Source organism: Rhipicephalus microplus, chromosome 3 (assembly GCF_043290135.1).
Source record: "Rhipicephalus microplus isolate Deutch F79 chromosome 3, USDA_Rmic, whole genome shotgun sequence".
NCBI lineage: Eukaryota > Metazoa > Arthropoda > Arachnida > Ixodida > Ixodidae > Rhipicephalus > Rhipicephalus microplus.
The window spans coordinates 80,929,971-80,949,012 of NC_134702.1; the positions used below are offsets into that span (position 1 = coordinate 80,929,971).

The window sequence follows — 19,042 nt, forward strand, 5'->3', positions numbered from 1 at the left end:
CCTTAAGCATCGCAAAGCCTTTATAGATACGGTGTGCGCAGGCCTGGCGTACACGAAAATATCCGAACGATGCTAATGTGACCCTCCGGGAATCGCGCTGACGACGCACACAGAGGCATTATTCTTTCAGTCTCAAGTGGGCGTTCCTATCTCTTAGCGCGCACGAACGAGCAAATTATAGCCTGTTGTGCACCGAACAAGCAGGGCAGCCTTGCGGACACTTGAAACACCGTTCGATCAATACACCTCACGATGCGTGCGTGTTGAGGGGAAACTTAGGGACGGTGGCTGGGGAGAGGAAAAGGGCCACGACGAATTCCTAATCCCTAAATAGCAACGGGGGGTAAGAGCGCTGCTTCCGCATCGTCCCTCCAAGCAGGTGTTAAGCGCTTCGCGTTCGGTTTTTGTGTTCTTTCCCGCATCGACCAATTATAGTTCGAGACGTGGCCCCATCGGAATATCGCTCGAAGACGTTCGGAGTGCCGGCTTGAGGAGCCAAATTAGCGCCGGTATAATAAACCAATCCTTATCACGTATTTATCGCAAAACGAGCGACTACTTTTTTTCACAGAAATGAAAAAAAGCGTGTGCGGCGTTCGTTCTCAGCAATGTTTTGTTCCAAACAGTTTAGTTATTTTATTGGAACTGGAAATATAATGAGCGTAATCAGGGGTAGTTCCCAAAGTGAACCTGCTGCACAAGCAGAACGAAAGAATAAAGAGAATCAAAATAGAGCACAGAAAGGTGCGAGTCAATATGTCTGCAATCTGCTAAGTATTCCATTATAAAAGTTTGCCTATCTTAACAGTGATGAAGGGAAGGTGGGGGGGGCGTATAAAGTGGTACCACAAAGAGAGTGGGAAAAAAGTAAATCAAGCAAAGCCAGTATGAAATCCACCAGTACCATTCAGATATTCACAAGGTTCATTTTGACGTATACATTTTGGCACCTTCATAGGACCTATATTAGGCTGAGTAAACTGTTGTTCATAATGGAACGGCAAAGCGACTACACTGAGATAAGGAAAGAAAGTAGACTGAACACAGCACTCTTTTCATGTCCGTGTGTAGTTGTGCTGCCATTCCATTATGAATTACGAACAGCTTGATTGATTTGGGGGTTTTAACGTCCCAAAACCACCATATGATTATAAGAGACGCCGTAGTGGAGGGCTCCGGAAATTTCGACCACCTGGGGTTCTTTAACGTGCGCCCAAATCTGAGCACACGGGCCTACAACATTTCCGCCTCCATCGGAAATGCAGCCGCCGCAGCCGGGAATCGAACCCGCGACCTGCGGGTCAGCAGCCGAGTACCTTAGCCACTAGACCACCGCGGCGGGGCAATTACGAACAGCTAGCCAGGGTTCAAGTCTTGAATACTATTGTGCCTGAAATATACCGAAATAGCACAATACGAAGGGGAAACGATTGAAAGTTTAGGCCGACCACGGAAGGCTACCAGGCCTCCTCGCTAACTTGACGGTGCTCTCACCACGATTCAGTGCTTCATGACATCGCCACGCTGATTGCTGCGACGACAGCTTATTCCGCGGCCGCCGCCAATGGTTTCCCGGCTGACTCCTCCGAAGATGCCCGCTGCGTAGCACATGCATACCCGGCCGTGGTTATGTGCCCTGTTTGTCGGGAAGTGTTTGAAGACGTACGCGACGGGATTGTGACATAATTCATGTCTTGACCAGTCCGTCATATTCGTCAAACCATCTTACCTTCCCATATTATCTTCGTTCACGCTATATTAAAGGGGCGATCATGAGAGCACCCAGACGTAAGCGGCTATAGCTAGATAGATAATAGGTATATAGATGGACACCAAAAGTTCTTGCAGAACGCGAAAAAAAAAATGCTTCGCATTTACCTACGCGTCCCGGCTTACTAATCTTCCTAAGGCATCGTATCCGGACAGAACAAAAAACGTGGTTTCGTCACTGAACCAAGTTTAGATTCTCCCACATGACATTGCTGCACGTAAAGAATCTAAATCAATTGTTTACTATTCAAAGCTGAAGATGCAATCATTTCTCGCAGCACGTCCATCCAACATACTCGACTTACCATCCCGCCATGAATCCATACATGCTCACACGATCATCCAGTCACAACAGGCGGCGTCAGACATGTCACTGTGCCTCAAGCAAAAAATTCTCGCCGTGTCGCGATGCGCCCGTCTCTGTCTCGCTCATCTTATTCACCCAGAAACTCATTAGTCGGCGCATCCCGTAATACAATGCGTCTGACTCTTCTAGTGTATGCGTGCATGTGCTAAGCGTGGTGTATGTGTTGGTATAGTGTTGTGCCGTCTGCGTCTGGGCATAGCCTTCACCAATGCCTACTCATTTAAGATAGGGATGGCCCACAGCGTGGAGTGCGACGACTGCGCCGTCGATCAGACTATCGAACACTTCTTATGTTACTGCCCGGCATACACAAACCAGAGGCTTCAACTGCGCAGTGTTTTAAATCAACTGGACAGAAGTTATTTCACTGTCGAGAAAGTATGGGACCATGGCACTGCCCATCCCATTTCCAAAAGGCAACGAAAGCACTGTTGCATTTTCTCAAAAACACTGGCATGTTTCATCGTTTGTGATGATGAAACTGTTACGCGTCCGCCCAGTCAGTGACCTTTTATCTCCTCTATAACTTTCCTTCCCCTTATCCCCTTCCCCAGTGCAGGGTAGCCTACGGGGGCTCAGCCCTGGTTAACCTCCCTGCCTTTCTATTTGTGTTCTCTCTCTCTATTGGTACATTCCAAACGCAGCATAGTACGTGCAGCAATCGTTATTGCGGAGTTTCGCTGACGAACGCCAGACGCCCTATGGACGGCACAACGGGTCCTGACGGAGCTCCGGCAAGCCCCAAAGAACTTGAGGACCCAAGAAGCTTGCGACGTGCCAAGGCGCATTCGCAAAACTAAAGCCAATCTTGGGCTCTTGTGTTCGTGTTGACCCAAGGCCCGAAAGTTGAAAAATATTGTGGACACCAAGGTGTCTTGGGTCGTTAGTGAGACGAAGCAGACGAACCGAGAGCCACGTATACACGGTGCTGTACGGCCAACAACTCGCATATATATATTTTTTTTATGTGAAGCATTTCTTAGCGAACTTCGCCAACTTTCAGCGTATCTATCTATCTATCTGTCTATCTATCTATCTATCTATCTATCTATGTATCTATCTATCTATCTATCTATCTATCTATCTATGTATCTATCTATCTATCTACCTATCTAGCCACCTACGATTTTTAGCTCTCCTGGCCGTTTGGCTAATGGTATCGATACCAAACTTGGTATGGCATAACATGACTGTATGGTGAGCATATTTAACTTGTCATAACATGAAAATCATGACATGTATGTCATGAAGGTCATGATTTACATTTCATGCTCTTGCTTCTCTTGCCGTGGTCTCGTTCACATGACATGTTGCAAAACTGGTATGGCATGACATAATTGCATGGCGAACAAGCGACAGACCCTAACGTGGAAATCATGACATGCATGTCATGTACGTTATGAGTCATGACTACACGCCACGGTCATGATGCGCTCGCAGCCGTCTCGCTTGTTTCACATATACTAAATGCGGTGTTACGTGATGCGAATGGATGACGAAGGTATGTGACTGGTGCAAACATAATAATTATGCGATGCGGGTCATGTAAGAGCATGACTACAGTCACACTCAAGGCGCCAATACACTTAGACGTGACCCGGTGCGCGTGTGCTTAAGCGTTCGTTTCGTCGCGTCATTCCGGTGATGCCACGTCATGCGCCGATCTGCCTGGTATATACTCGCAGGCACGGGCGGCACTGCGTTGCTTTGACGCATGCGCGTTTGAGCACGCCCATCGTCCCTTCGTCACGAAGCTTGGCAGACGCAGTGCTTTCTTGGTAACGTGGTCGGCGCGAAATGCATATCGCATTTCGCACCGGTTGCCACCGGGCTGCGCCGACAGGCGGCGTCTGGCGTCATACTATAGAGCATAGAGTTTTCATGTATAAAACTGTATGCTATAGAGTGTTCGCATTTTGCTAGCGTAGCGTCGCTGCGTCCAGCGTGCATTCGTCAACGTAACGTCGCAGTATATTGGGCCCATCATGATGCTGGTGCAAGCGCCATTTCGCTAGCTTCCCATATTCCAAGTTTGGTATTACTGGACGTGAATAGACGACGAAGGTATGTGACTTGTGCAAACATGATAATCATGAGATGTGTGTCTTGTAACAACACGACCACATGCCACGCTCATGATGCGCTCGCAGTCATTTCCCTAGCTTCACATATACCACACTGGTATTGCATAACGTCAATAGACGGCGAAGTTAAAATACACGTCTGAACATGATAATCATGATATGCATGTCATGTAAAACACGACTACATGCTACGCTCATAGCATGCTCGCGGCCGTTTCGCTAGGTCCACATATGCGAAATTTGGTATCGGGTGGCGTGAATAGATGATGAAGGTAAATGACATTCCCACACATAATAATTACGACATGGAAGTTATGTACAGCATAATTAACCTTCGCCTCGTAATGTTGTTCTGATTTTAAACTGTCATATAAACGTTCCTGATTCGTTCTTCGCATATCATCGATTCCCACTGTACGTGGGATCTGCCTTTTTTATTTTGACCTCTAGTGCGCCCTGTGCTCTTGACCCAACGCAGCCTGCGTTTGACTAAGTTTTCACACTCAGCTGATCCTCGGAACGCAACAGCTACCTACGCAACGCAGCTTGGGGACCCAGTGTCTTGGACGCCGGCCTGATTCTCAAACTGTCTAATATTGATCAAGGCAAGGTTCGGCAGCACTGTCTAATACTCCAAAGAAAACGAAACATAACGTCAGCGAGCAGCTGTCAGTGTGTTCAGCATTTCGTAGTAGCTGCTGTAATGGCAATGTTTGTGGGTATGAATAGTTAGGTGCGCCCGTATGCACCTCAGTCTCCGACGGTGCACACTTGCGTGCGTGCATGCGTGTTTCTGCGTCTGTATGGTCGTGTGCATGTGTGATTGTGTGTGAGCATATGTGATTGTGTGTGTGTGTCTGTGTGCGTGCGTGTGTGTGCGTAAGCTCACCGTAGTAACGACGTCTGGTCTCAATTCTAACTCACGCTATATTCTATGGTTCTTATGTTTTTGTGCAGGCGCCCCACCGTGGTGGTCTAGTGGCTAAGGTACTCGGCTGCTGACCGACAGGTCGCGGGATCGAATTCCGGCTGCGGCGGCTGCATTTCCGATGGAGGCGAAATTGCTGTAGGCCCGTGACCTCAGACTTAGGCGCACGTTAAAGAACCCCAGGTGGTCGAAATTTCTGGAGCCCACCACTACGACGTCTCTCATAATCATATCGTGGTTTTGGGACGTTAAACCCCACAAATCAATCATCAATAATGTTTGTGTGCAGGCAGCCGACCTAGTTATCCGCTTCGTCCTTCGCCTAGTGTTTCTCTCTCTCTCTCTCACAAAAAAAAAACCAAAGGGTGAGCTAAACAGCAATACTATGCAGTAATTCAACAAGTCCAGCCAGTGTACTGAGCATGAATATTTTATTCCGAAGGATTACCAACTACTCTTTTGGTTGATTACTACCTCAACATTTTTTTATCGTATATCAAGGATTCGAACGAGAAAGCAACGCCTGCACCGCTTAGTCTGGCTCGTAGTCTTTTGATTTTTTTAGTGTTTTTTTTAGCATCAGGCATAATGTTTCTTTGTCGAGTGAGCACGGCTAGTTAATAATAGCTTTGCTAAAACAAACAAACTGTACACTTCATCTAAAAAAATTATTGCATATGCAACACAAACAACGCGCAAAAACACTTCCCTGTTCGTATATTTAGGCCAAAAAAATATGAACTTAGTCTTAAACACGGTGACTGGTTTTAATATTATCAAGTATTCGTATCTGCTTTGTGTAACAATAAAAAGATGCGAAGAAATGGATGATTGACAGCAAGGGCCGCCTAGACAGAAAATAGGGATATAAACTTTTTCTTTGAGGGAGGGGGGGGGAGGGAGGGGGGACAATTTAAGCTCGCTCTGGTTAAACGATGTCTGACGTGTGCTCGCACTGAACAAGAAGCACGCACACGCCATAAGAGCATCTCTCATAGCTAATATCCATTCAGTGCTCATCGGCAAAAACCACAATGTACTGTTCACACATTACGAAATACGCTTATAATGTCGAATTTCACCCCAGTTTGCCGTGTAATAATGCTTTTAAGACAACTGCAAATTTAAAAGACTTTCTTATCAGTATATGAATATTTTTCCTCACTCTTAAAGGCTACTTGGGCTCTCTTTTTGCCGATTTTACTTACGAAGTGATTGTTCGAGTGTCCCCTGTGTTTAAGTGTAGACGAAGCTAACCCGATGACTACCTCATTTGCGAATGTTTGGAGATGATGTTATTTTGTCTAAGGCGCATTGAGAATACGTAAATCAAGAAGAATAGTCCGCGTAGTGAAGTGACGAAATATTTAAATAAGCAAAACAGACAGAAAACAAAAAAGAATCACGCTCCAACTCAGCAACATATTTGAAGGAAAGCTGGAAAAAAGAAAATTAACAACATACGGAAAGATAGATGTAAAAGTACTATACGTTACTTTGGGGACGTAGCGAAATTTTTTGAAGAATATACTTTCTGTTGTACGTTATTTCATTTCCCTGAGCGCCCACATAATGACGTACGCGGGTTCTCACGTGCAATAACAGTTACCTCCAAAACACAGAGAATTACAAAGAACAAGATATCTCCATTGTGGCGGTCAGAAACAGACGTCTTTGTAATAGAACAGTGAAATATTGCCCATAAAACATATGCCTATTAAAGGCACGCAATAATACGCAATTTTCCTGCAATGTTTCATTCGTCATGATGGTTTGAAAGTTAATAGCTCACGCGTGGAAAATTACTTCAAACGAGATGAACTGTTTAACTCACATACAAGAAGTAAAATGCATTCAGCACTTGCTGCTATCGAACAAAAAACGCCAGTGAAGCCCAACACAGCCTAAAGGCAAGATTTGATCGGGTTGGAAGAGTTGTTTCAATGCCACAAAAAGAGCACAGATCAAAATTTCACTGTGACTGCACTTTTCTTTCTCATCAAAAGAGCATTCAAAGCTTTGTGAACTAGTATAGAAAAAAATAACCAATTTACCACTTAAATACGCACAGTCGGTTCCTGTATGAGCCTGAGCGGACCTCCTTTTCGCGTGAGCTGCCACATGTCTGGAGATGGATGGTTAATGCAGTTAATTATTGTTGCTAGTTTTTGGAGGTTATACAACACGCTTTGCCTCTTTCGTGAATTTTAATTCACTTCAGGTATTCGTCGAAGTAATTCAGTTCGAAGAGGAATGCCTACGAAACGTGGCTCCTTCGATTGAATGGTAAAGCATTTACTTCAGGCGAAGGAAACTGTTTGACTTGTCCGTCCGCAACACATTGAAGGAATCGAAGTGCTCTCTGTTTGCTTCTCTCTTCGTTCATATTGTTCATATACTTGCGCACTCTTAATGAGTTTTGCTATTCAAAGTAACATACACTTTTATTCATGGCAGCGTTTCGTAGAAACCAGGAGTAGCAACAAAAGAGACGATCGAATCTTAACGCTAGAATTACGTTTTACAGAATAATAAATTGAGTGCAGCATAACATTTCTTTATACAAATTACGACTAAGTGATACTTGCAATTGTTGGCATTTACAATGACTTGACACTGGCAAAGACGAATATAATTACAAGCTACTTTATACGCCCATAACACTTATACTTTCACAAAACTTGGTAGCACAAATGACTTTTCCTGTATTATAAATTACGATGCCAGCATTTACGAATTAAGGTTCTTGCTTTTGGAATTTTTATCTCAATTATATCGATAAGTAAAAACATATTCTATTTTGCCCACAAAGCTTTCAAGTTCGGATTTTTGAAAACGCCAGTGTTACCTCACGCGTGCACGTGAAAAAGAAAGGAAGAGAGAAAGAGAGGTAGAGAGGTTAGTCCTATGACAGTATCTAGTTCACTTACCTGCTCAGGCGCAGAACAAAAAAGCGTTCTATAGAGATCAAATATATAGATAATAAGCAACAAATAACAGGTGAGCGTTGAAGTAGAAGTCATACCAAAGGCCGATAGACATCAGCAAACGCAACAGCTCTTGCGCGGACCTCTCATTTTATGTTGGGTGTTTTCGATGCTGTAGAATGCTCCCGGAAAATGGTCTTTCGTCAAATTGTTTTAGTGTATCAAAAATGAATTGTCTGTGTGAACTCCTCAGCAAGATATATGTAGCGGAGAAACATCCTCCCATTAACATTTTGGTAGAGAATCGTATATCATAGGATTATTTGTTGTGTTTCCACAAGTCGTCTTCAGAGTCTTTTGTCAAATTTATTGTTTTCTCTGTTAGACTTCTGCCGAGCCTAAAAGCTTTCCTCGTTATCTTCTCGCATTTTGCTCGGTTTCACTTGCGATGACGCAATAAAGAACATGCAAGGTTCATTCGCATCAAATGAATCTTTTATTCTTAGACGCCCATGTGATATCACAAAGCAAGCGCATGCTAGCGTTTATCACCCAGTTATCTGTGAGATTTACGCCTCAATTGTGATGAACACATTTATCTCTACACCGTAGGTCACATCTGCTTGGCGTTGCAAAACAGGAAAAAGGCACTGATGATTTTTTTTAATTTCAGTTCAGGCGCACCTTGCCTGTGTCTACCTCTACGCTTTGTCGAAAGAGCCTGCCAGACAGCGGAAACCGCTGCTCTGGACTATAGAGGTGCCAACCATGAATTCTTCGTCTTGCTTGAAAGCAAGAAGAAACTGTCTGTCCGTCCGTCCGTCTGTCCGTCCATCAATCCATCTGCCCGTCTGTGCATCAATCCGTCCGTCCATGCGCCCGTCCATCTGTTCGTCCATCCATCAGTCCGTCCATCCACATGTCCAATCGTCCGTCCGTCCGTCCATCCATCCATCCTTCTGCCTGCCTGCCTGCCTGTCTGTCTGTGATGGTGTCCCATGCTTTTCAATTAATCAAGGTTGAGTAGAATTTACAACTTTTTATATTGTTTAACAGTTCGTGCTGTACTATGCATTGTCATAATTCAGAACTCAATAAGGAAAGAAAGTCTTTTTTTCGTTTATCATATACTACAGCTATAAATGCTAGCAACGGTCATGCACTGACGTATACGTTTAAACTTCCTTTCGTTTGAATTTCATTCAACGAATCTCATTTTCGCATGGGAATTCGATTGTTTTTTTTAACCCGCAGGCTTTCTCTTCGAGAGCTTTCGAAAGTTGTCCTTTTTCATGCGTGTAGCGCTCAATATCCTGTTCGTGTTCCCGGAAGCAGAGATTAGCTCTCAAAGCCAAATGAGCTTTTCTCGTAGGATATGTACCTAATATTACCATGCGAGAGCTTGAATATATGTTCCAGGAACATTTTTTCTCAGTACTCTCTTTATTCGCCTCTTATTTCTTGTGCTCACCTGTTCAATCGAACCGAGTGTGTTTAATACCGGTCCGTTTTCCCTACGAAGTGCGGATTACATGGTGCCGCTTCGTACGCCCATATGCGTATTTTGAAACTCATCAATTTTTGCTGTATCGTTATTCTCGTTGAAATTTCGCACAATTTTAGATTGCATGTTATTCGTTTATTTTCCTCTTTTTGTCGCATAGAAAACGAAAATCAGACCCCCTAAGGGTTCGAATTTTATTTTTTTATTTCTAAAGATACGCATACGAAATAACCAAGATTGACACAAATTCTGGAGTGAAATCTTCCAACAAGTAACTCAGCTTTGCTAAATTTTAGTAACTGTCTACACTTGGGCTTTCATAGGCATGGCTTGCGATAGGACACGGTGAATTTTGCTCACTCAATTTCAATACTGTATCTACTCGCCTGCTGCGAGTACTGCTTGACCTTCCCAAATATTCACTATAATGATGACTAAATGGTGGCTGTCGTTAGCTAAATAAAGCTCCTGGATCAAACTTTGGCTGATTTCAAAAGTAAAACTGTATACGTTCAACTTAACACAATTACTGATTTTCGTACCACTCTTTTCGTGACCTAAAGAAATGTGAACTTCTCGATTTTCACGGACTTTAACATTCCACCCAAGGAATGCTCCCATAGTTGAACATTCCACAATCCACGGTATTGGGAAGAACTCTACAGAAGCACATGACAGGCGTGAGTATCACTCATACTTTCGGAAGGTAAATGTTTTGATTGCCCGGCCTCACCACGCTTGTCATCACTTTGCCATGGTACCCAATGCAAACACTCACCCTGGGTGACAACAGTTGCATTAAATATACTCAAATAAACCATGAAAGTCCAACTCTACGCTGTGAATGGCCGTCAAAAGTTGATTGATGTTGCTACGCCAGAATATTCTAACTGCAGCTTACGTTTTGAATATATAACCTCGTTACAACAGATCTTCATAGTGAAGAGGATTTGGTCTGTTGTAAAAGGAGTCTGTACAATTCATGTACTGTTACAACAGACATTTACGTAAACACGTAATGACTCTGTTATAACAGGAGAGAATTGAAAGTCACAAACATAGTCAAATAACGGATTTATTAAATGTTTTGAAAGAAGCTAGTCAGCTTTGCCTGTACTGTGTGGCGGACAGCTTTAGACACTATACGTGTCTCCATCATGACAAGTGTGTTCATTTCATCTGAAGTCGTGGCCTGTTGTTCAAAATAGTTTTTGAGCCCTTAAATGTAATCCAACGCCTGAGAAGTTGTGACCTCCTCTGTGACAATCCCTGAGTTGCCTTCTTCATTTTGTTCTTCTTCTTGCTCAGCATTAGGCACTTGGCGAATTTGGGCTACAATCTCTTCATCTGTCAGCTGCTCTGAGCTGACCAGGTCATCATCTGCAGTGACGTAATCCGAAAACTGCTGGCTCCCAAAGGCCTCCTTCACAGCTGACCACACACCAGGATCTGGTTGGTCTTCCTGTGGCAAGCAGTCTGTGCAGTCGCTGTCAACTCGGAAACCTGCTTTCCTAAAGCAATTCTTTACGATTCCTAGCTGAATCTGCGCCCATACAGTTGACAGCACCCGCACGGCAAATTTCAGGTCGATCACTGAGTCCCGCTTCTGCTGCATGTCAAAAAGCAAACGCTCAGCAAGGCGTGAGCGGTACCGTGACTTCACTGAGTGCACAATACCTTGGTCAATCGGCTGAGCTTTTGACGTTGTGTTCGGTGGAAAGTACGCCACCTTCGTTGCATGAAGCCCGGGAAGCTGCATATGGCTTGAGCAATTGTCCAGGAATAGTATCACATTCCTTTTCTGCTTCACCATCTTGCTGTCAAAATCGAGTAGCCATTTGTTAAAAATATCTTTTGTCATCCAAGCACTTTTGTTGGAGTGCCAGTCCACGGGAACGTGCATATTGCGCATGCACCGTGGTCTTCTCGACTTCCCTATCACCAGGAGTTTTTCTTTCTCGCTCCCGTCCATATTGCAGCAGAAAAAAACGCTAATGCGCTCCTTAGATTTCTTGCCGCCGTGGCATGTGTCATCGCCAAAACAAAAAGTCTTGCCTGGTTTTAACTTATAAAAAATGCCGCTTTCATCGGCATTGAATACATCCCGCGGGGCGTAGCCTTCAAGGTGTGCAGGTAGAACATCTGCTATCCAGTCGGCTACAACAGTGTCGTCGACGCTGGCAGACTCTCCAGCAAGGCACTTAAACGCGATGGCATGCCTAGATTTAAATCTGCTCAGCCAGCCTTCGCTGCACTGGAACTGTTCTTGGTTAAGAACAACGGCAAGTTGCTCCCCGCGTTTTCGTACCAGCCGTTCGTTAACGGGTATATTTCGCGAACGGGCGTCACGAAGCCACATCAGCAGGGCCTCTTCAACGTCAGGATATGAAGCTTCGCGGAGCCGGAACCTCTTGGGTTGCAAGTCACCTGAGACTTTCTTCGCCAAGACTGCCTCTTTGGCGTTGATGATAGTGCTAAGCGTCTGCTTCGACAAGCCGTAGGCCACGGCGACGTCCACCTGCTTCTTTCCCTTCTCAACTTGCTCGATGATATCAAGCTTGTCTTTAAGGGAAATCTGCTTGCGCTTCGTCGCTTTGTGACGCACGGCGTTGGCTGATGCGTTCGGCTCCATCGGTTCCATCACACCACGATCACGTCCGCAATGCACAGAGGCCAACAGGATACACAATGACAAACCATGAGGCCAAGCAGCCCCAACTGCCCCAATTGAACAAAGCGAAGTACACGGCGCCAGGGCGCCAGCAGCGCCTGCGCCGGGCCGAGCATAAGCGCCACTAAACCTTTTATTTCGAGAGGGGCCGCTGCCAAGCGCATGCTTTCTATTTATTTTTCACTTTGACCACAGTCTTATGCAAGTGGTCACTATTGTCCGTTACGAGTCTAACTAAGATTTTTTTATTTTTTATCTTTATGTTATTTTGACAACATTGCAATCATTGCAAATTATGGCTCGCTAAATGTAACAGAAGTCGAAGTCAGCCCCGGCAGCCAGATCAATCCAAGCCAAGCGCGGCCTCCCTGAAATGGCCGCCGCTTGTGTTGACACCGCCGGCGTGCTTTTCCCGTGCCGCAACTATGCCTAGCGATGCCTGAAATCGGAAACAATTGAATCTCGGATGTCCGTGATAGAAAAGCCCGCTGTAAAGGAGGCCTGACCACCTTGCTGGCGTCACAATTTAGTCAATTATATCCGAATGTCCGTTTTACCCGAGTCCGTTGTAAACGAAGCTCAATCAATGGAAAAGATAGGGAGATCAGCATAACGCCGCGAATTGGTACGTAGTATCCGAATGTCCGTTGTACCCGAGTCCGTTGTAACGAGGTTAATATACCACAAATGTAATTCGCTAGAAAAGAAAAGATATTCTTCTCTCTTTGGGGGTATTGACTTCGTCTAAACCTCTAACAGCTAGTGTAAGTGCTAATTCGATTGCATTCTCACACTAGCCAACTTCATTCAAAATGGTTGTTCACCCCACTAAACGCAAGCACAACATAGAGAGATGAAAAATTGTGATAAGCCAAAAGAAAAGGAACTACGACAAGTTAAGCAACCTTTGCCCACTCTTCTGGAAAAGAAAGGGACATCATTCGGTTCATGTCTGAAACCATTGGGTGAAATTCTATTACCATAAATAACCTTTTTCTAACGAAGCGTGCAGTTTTGTGCGCTGTTCGCGGAGAACATTTACATAGCCTACTGCACGTGACTTTCCTCTATGTAGTTCTTGTACCCTGAGTGTTATGTCATGTATTCCAGTCTGTATTTCTTCCCCTTTTAGTCATTGCGTGTGCGACGTTTCTTTTATTCGCTTCTACTTCATTCCTTTACTATTCAATACAGTGGGCGTTTTGCCGCTTTTGAAAGACAGCTGCTAGATCGCAATAGCGTGAACGAGCTCGTTTCGCAAAAACTCCTGCCCGCGACGCCGTCGTTCATTGCAAGCGAAGACTCCGTCTATCTGTGAGTGAAAAAAATTATACATATGCAATTATACCTACATAAAAAACAAATATCTTAGGCTGGATCGTGATTGTCACCCTTTCCCACATCGTGACACACACGTATTTTTTGTCTTGTTTTTTTTTGTTTTTTTACAGTCACGTCACTTACAGAAACTTTACAGAAAATAATATGCAGGATTGACGTAAAGAGAGAAGTCCCATAAACTGCTGTCACATTGCGTGTAAGAAAGGTAGAATGACATCATGGCGTTACACCACACGAATCACGCATCAAGTAGGTTGTTTAAATGCCCACATATAGCATATGAAACCAGAATATTTAGTCATTATTATCACCCACAGAATTAACAAGGTGTCGAGCAGCGTGTGTTATCTCATGGACGAGTAGTAGGTAATTCACTGAATCCCAATGCCATGATTTATGACGTGGTTGTCACTTCGCAACTGCACTTGCAGTAGGAGCACAATATAGAAGTTGTAATCGGCCAATGCACGCGTTTACACTTCTTCTTCCCGCTACACAATGGTTGTGGTGATTACTGGGAAGTTAAGTCTTGAAAGTGAATGAGAATACCATGCAATTAGGAATTGATTATGCTGCCGAGTTCTACATTTGAACTCGGCAGCAAAATGAATATGCGAAATTAACAGCGCCGTCTAGTGAACGCAGCAGGTACCATATCCGTCATTTTGATGCTGGCGAGGCTTGACCACTACGCGCGGGCGACCCACATGCGAACGTACGCGTTTCGACGCTTCGACTGTTGCAGTCTGGCTTTTTTGCTGGCGAAATGCAAGTACACTGCTGTGCGCCGCTGTGTAAGCAGCGCGGAATCACAGACAGCGATGGGAGCAACGTATGTGGCATGAGTTACAATTTTGCATCGATCACGTAAACGCAAAACAGGGTATGGCGTGCAAACCCTTTATGGGCACAGTCTAGGACGCATGAATCTCCGCGGTGAGCGGGATGCATGAGAGCAATGCAGGACTAATCATTTTTTCTGTGTTACGCAGACAGGCCGTGTTTTTATAGGTTTGTCAGCTTTGCAGATTAGTGTTTTCACTACGTCTAGCCTCTACACGACAGTGGTGCTCTTCAATTTACCATCTCGGACTCGCCCTGGACTCGCTGAGAAGCTGTGCGGCATTTTACTATGGCTTCCGGGAAGCCTTGGACTTCCCGCGGACTATGCGCGGTGAGTCTGAGATGGTAAATCGAAGAGCCCTGGTGATTTCCTGCAGTCAAATGGAGAGTCCGCCAGTGGTGTTTGGGTAACTAGTGTGATAGAACTGAACTGTTAGGACGGGCTCTTTTGTAATGAGATTACAGCATGTAGGTAGACGACGTAGAAATGCTTTTTTTTTTTAAGGTGATTGCGCACAGAGACGTGCAGAGCTTCCGCTACTCCGAGTAACATGCTGTACACGCATCCTAGAAAGGCAGCTCGGTTGCTTGTCCGCGTTCAAGCTCCGTTGTGTCCGGTCACCACGCAGCAATAAAAAAGTCATTCGGAAGATAAGGGCTATCCCAATTTCGAACAGAAAAGTATCTGCTCAGGCGCCTAACTCAGTTCTCCCAACGTGCACGCACGCAACTTTTCCATTAGGGCCTCTCTCACTGATTTTCCATTACCAATGAAATAAAATCGAAAAGACAGCGGTGCGCACTGCCTTAGGTTTGGAAAACTGGCACCATGAGTATCGCCAGAGCTTGACTGAATGACGTTCTGCATGAGCTCAGAGCACGGCAGTCCCATTTATTCGTGAGACCGGATTCACTCTCTGCATTTTAGTCTCTTTGGCTCAGTTGCGTTGCAGCAATTGTTTTTTTTTTGTGTGTTGCAACTCACCTCACCTGAAAAATGTTTCATGTTGCATTATAAAACATACAGCTGTGGAGACAGCCATCACTTAGTTGTATGGGATTCTGCCTTTTGGCTGCCTTACACTGGCAGCTCTAAGAAACCTTTGAAGCTACTTAGAGATAAAAAAATAACTGATTTAAATTCCCCCGAGGGTCCACAGGTGACTAATGCCTTTTAGGGCTTGCTGTGAAGGGCCATATCTAGGAAAGGCTGCTAGGAAAGGGACATGTGCGCAGAAGAAACTGAGGGGGGGGGGGGGTCACATTAAAAACGCATCATTAGTCCTGCAGTGCGCGTATAAGTGTGACCTATATTCCTTGTGAGATGAATTTTTGATAATGCCTGTGTTTGTAAACAACAATCGTTTAAACAGCTAAGAGAAACCTAGCTCGTGACGTCGCACTAAATGTTTGTTTGTTTAGATCTTGTAGGTATCCTACCACCACTTTCCGAAAGATGCAATGATATACAAGAAGTGGATCGTTGCGATCAAGAAGAATGAAAGCCCGGAATTTCCAGTCGGCAAGTCAACGAAGGTCTGCTCGAAGCATTTTAGGTCATAGGACTTTATGCCTACGTTGCGAGTGGCCGCAGCCCCTTCGCGACTCGGTAGTTCCGTCAGTTCTTGCTTTTTCTGGGGAAAACAAAAAACAGAAGCCCCCAAAGCCACGTGCTTCACCACAATTAAGAATCCAAAACCTGGCTTTAGGCCCAGGAGTGCTAGGCGATGCGCATATGCATAGCCCAGATGAAGTGGAGGCAGCACCGGTAGGTTTAGAGGAACCCACTAGGCTCAACAGCTCACTTGAAGGTGAAAATTCACGTTTGTCCGAAATGATAAAACAGAAAAACAAGGAAATCGCGACGGCAAGATGTACGCTTCCACGGCGAAGGCATAAGATTTGATGACGTCAGAGCCTGGTTTATAAAGTCTGCTATGGTGTCATTCGATATATGCGGCAAGTTTTCTAAACAGTTTGTCCACGTCACATGTTCGGGCAATGGGAAACGTCTTGCCGTGGCCATCTCAGTGAAGCAAGTGTTCAGGAATCGTACGACCGTACTAGCGAACGCGTTGCCGTCGACCGCTCGCCCACATTAAAATGGCGGCGGGGTCAAAATGCACAGTGTTACCAGAGCGCAAAGCAATTTCGCATATGGTCTATTGTCCAGACATATAAAGCTGACAGACAGACAGACAGACAGACACATAGATAGACAGATACATAGATAGACGGATACATAGATAGACGGATACATAGATAGATGGATATATACATAGATAGACGGATACATAGATAGACGGATACATAGATAGATAGATACATAGATAGATAGATACATAGATAGATAGATACATAGATAGATACATAGATAGATAGATAGATAGATAGATAGATAGATAGATAGATAGATAGATAGATAGATAGATAGATAGATAGATAGATAGATAGATAGATAGATAGATAGATAGATAGATAGATAGATAGATAGATAGATAGATAGATAGATAGATAGATAGATAGATAGATAGATAGATAGATAGATAGATAGATAGATAGATAGATAGATAGATAGATAGATAGATAGATAGATAGATAGATAGATAGATAGATAGATAGATAGATAGATAGATAGATAGATAGATAGATAGATATATAGATAGATAGATAGATAGATAGATAGATAGATAGATAGATAGATAGATAGATAGATAGATAGATAGATAGATAGATAGATAGATAGATAGATAGATAGATAGATAGATAGATAGATAGATAGATACGGCCTTAGTCGACGAAATTCGCTAGAAATGTTTTGCATTTAAAAACAGAGAGGAACCACCAGAGCATCACAGTACCACGCCCTCCTTCGCCGTAGAAAGTAACAATAAAACCTTCATCGAGGATCACTGAGGCGCCAGTGCGAGTCGGCGATCCCAGATCATTTGTTCCGACACCGGCCTTTCATCAAGGCGGGTCAACATAGCCGCGAGTGACGACAGCCTGCATGCTCTGTAGGGAGGACATGATAAATAGTTCGCTAGCTGCCACCGTAACTGCACACAGCACCGTCGTTCATGCCGACCCTAAACGCAAAATACTGCCCAAAAGATACGCCAAGCCATATGCAATCAACATAGTGTAACCTCGACTCAAGGAAATTCAGACGGGGCTAAAACGAAGGACAACTAAGGGTAACAACAAATCTGACTGACGACTGAATGTTTAGGGGCGAAGCTCTTTAAAGCGGCACCCGTTCGTCCCTCGTAGTCGTAATCGTAGTGTGTAACAAATGTTACATTTTGACCTGCAAGTTGGTGCCGGTGGGAGATTTCTCCTGTGCGTGATTAAACAATAAAAAAACTTTCGTTCAAAACGCCGTTGATTGATGAAATAAACCAACGAAATGAAATAAACCAACAAGATGTTTTCTAAAAGCAAAACAAAAAGACGCCAAATGTTTCTGAAGCAAAACAAAAAGAACACGCCGGCTGCCTAACGAAAGACGCCAGGTGTTTTCTAAAGCAATGGTATTGTAATCAAAACCATATCGATACAGGCTTGTAGTTGCCGATGCTCGTTGCCGTGGGTGTGTGCTCGTATGGTACATTAAGCACTAACTGACAGGAAAACGTTGCTACGTTATACTTGCTGGGCGTAACCTCCTTGGTTTTAGAAAGGTTTAACGAGCGTTGGGCCACAGTGCCATGAATACAGTGAGCTAGTATATACCATGAGCTCAAGGCGGATAAAGGTGGGAAGTAGATACGAAGCGCAAGCCGTAAGAAAGTGTGCGTGTGCCACCTCTCGTTTAGTGCTTGGAATGTTCGCTGGGTGGCGGTGCTTCTATATGGGGAATATATGATGAAAAGATGCGAGATGGTGGTACTTGGAGTGTTGAATAAGCGGACGAACGGACACACAGACAGATGCATGGACGGACGCATGAACGGACGCAGGGGCGGATGCATGGACGAACGCAGAGGCGGACACACAACATACGCACGCACGGATGGGTGGATGGACGGTCACACAGACAGACGCATGGAAGAATGGAAGCAAGAACCAATAGACGGACGAATGCTTCGCCCCACTCTCCATCATTCACTCCGTGGATATGCTGCCATTTTTTATTTATTTTAAAGAAGAAAACTAATATATACTATGGAAGGAAATATATAGTAGCACCACACATCACCAAGGGAGCACGAGACGTCTTTAAGATAGGTTGCAGCTTTTAAGATACATAAACTATTCCCCAGTCAACGACACAGTAGGCGAATTAACACAAAACACGCTGTGGCGAATAAACCAAACTTGTATTGTGCTGTAGCGTATTTATGTGTTGATAGAAAAGAAATTGCTATCAAGCTCGACGATTTATCTTGTTCGACAGGACGACTCCCCATGTAACATTATTGCCATCAATACCGTTGCTCAGATCCATAACATAGACTGTCATCAAGCAACCGACCATACAGCAGCTCCTCGGCCCTCATGCCTTGAGGCTAACATATTGTCTGACCCTGCTACTCGCCTTTTCCACGAAGCCGGAAGGCTATGCTCGCGCGAGTTTATCGACAAGTAGCACAGATGCCCTGCAC

The 19,042-nt window shown here is 44.5% G+C and overlaps 2 protein-coding genes across 3 annotated transcripts in view; both read right to left on the reverse strand.

The window, feature by feature from the left end:
- The window catches only part of LOC142803801 (uncharacterized), a 491,700-nt gene that overhangs the window by 73,809 nt on the left and 398,849 nt on the right, over nt 1–19,042 (reverse strand). The gene's annotated exons all lie outside the window — the stretch shown is intronic.
- LOC119161381 (tigger transposable element-derived protein 6) lies at nt 10,800–12,212 on the reverse strand. The gene has a single exon (XM_037413824.2). It carries the CDS (start codon nt 12,210–12,212, stop codon nt 10,800–10,802), a length of 1,413 nt encoding a protein of 470 aa, XP_037269721.2.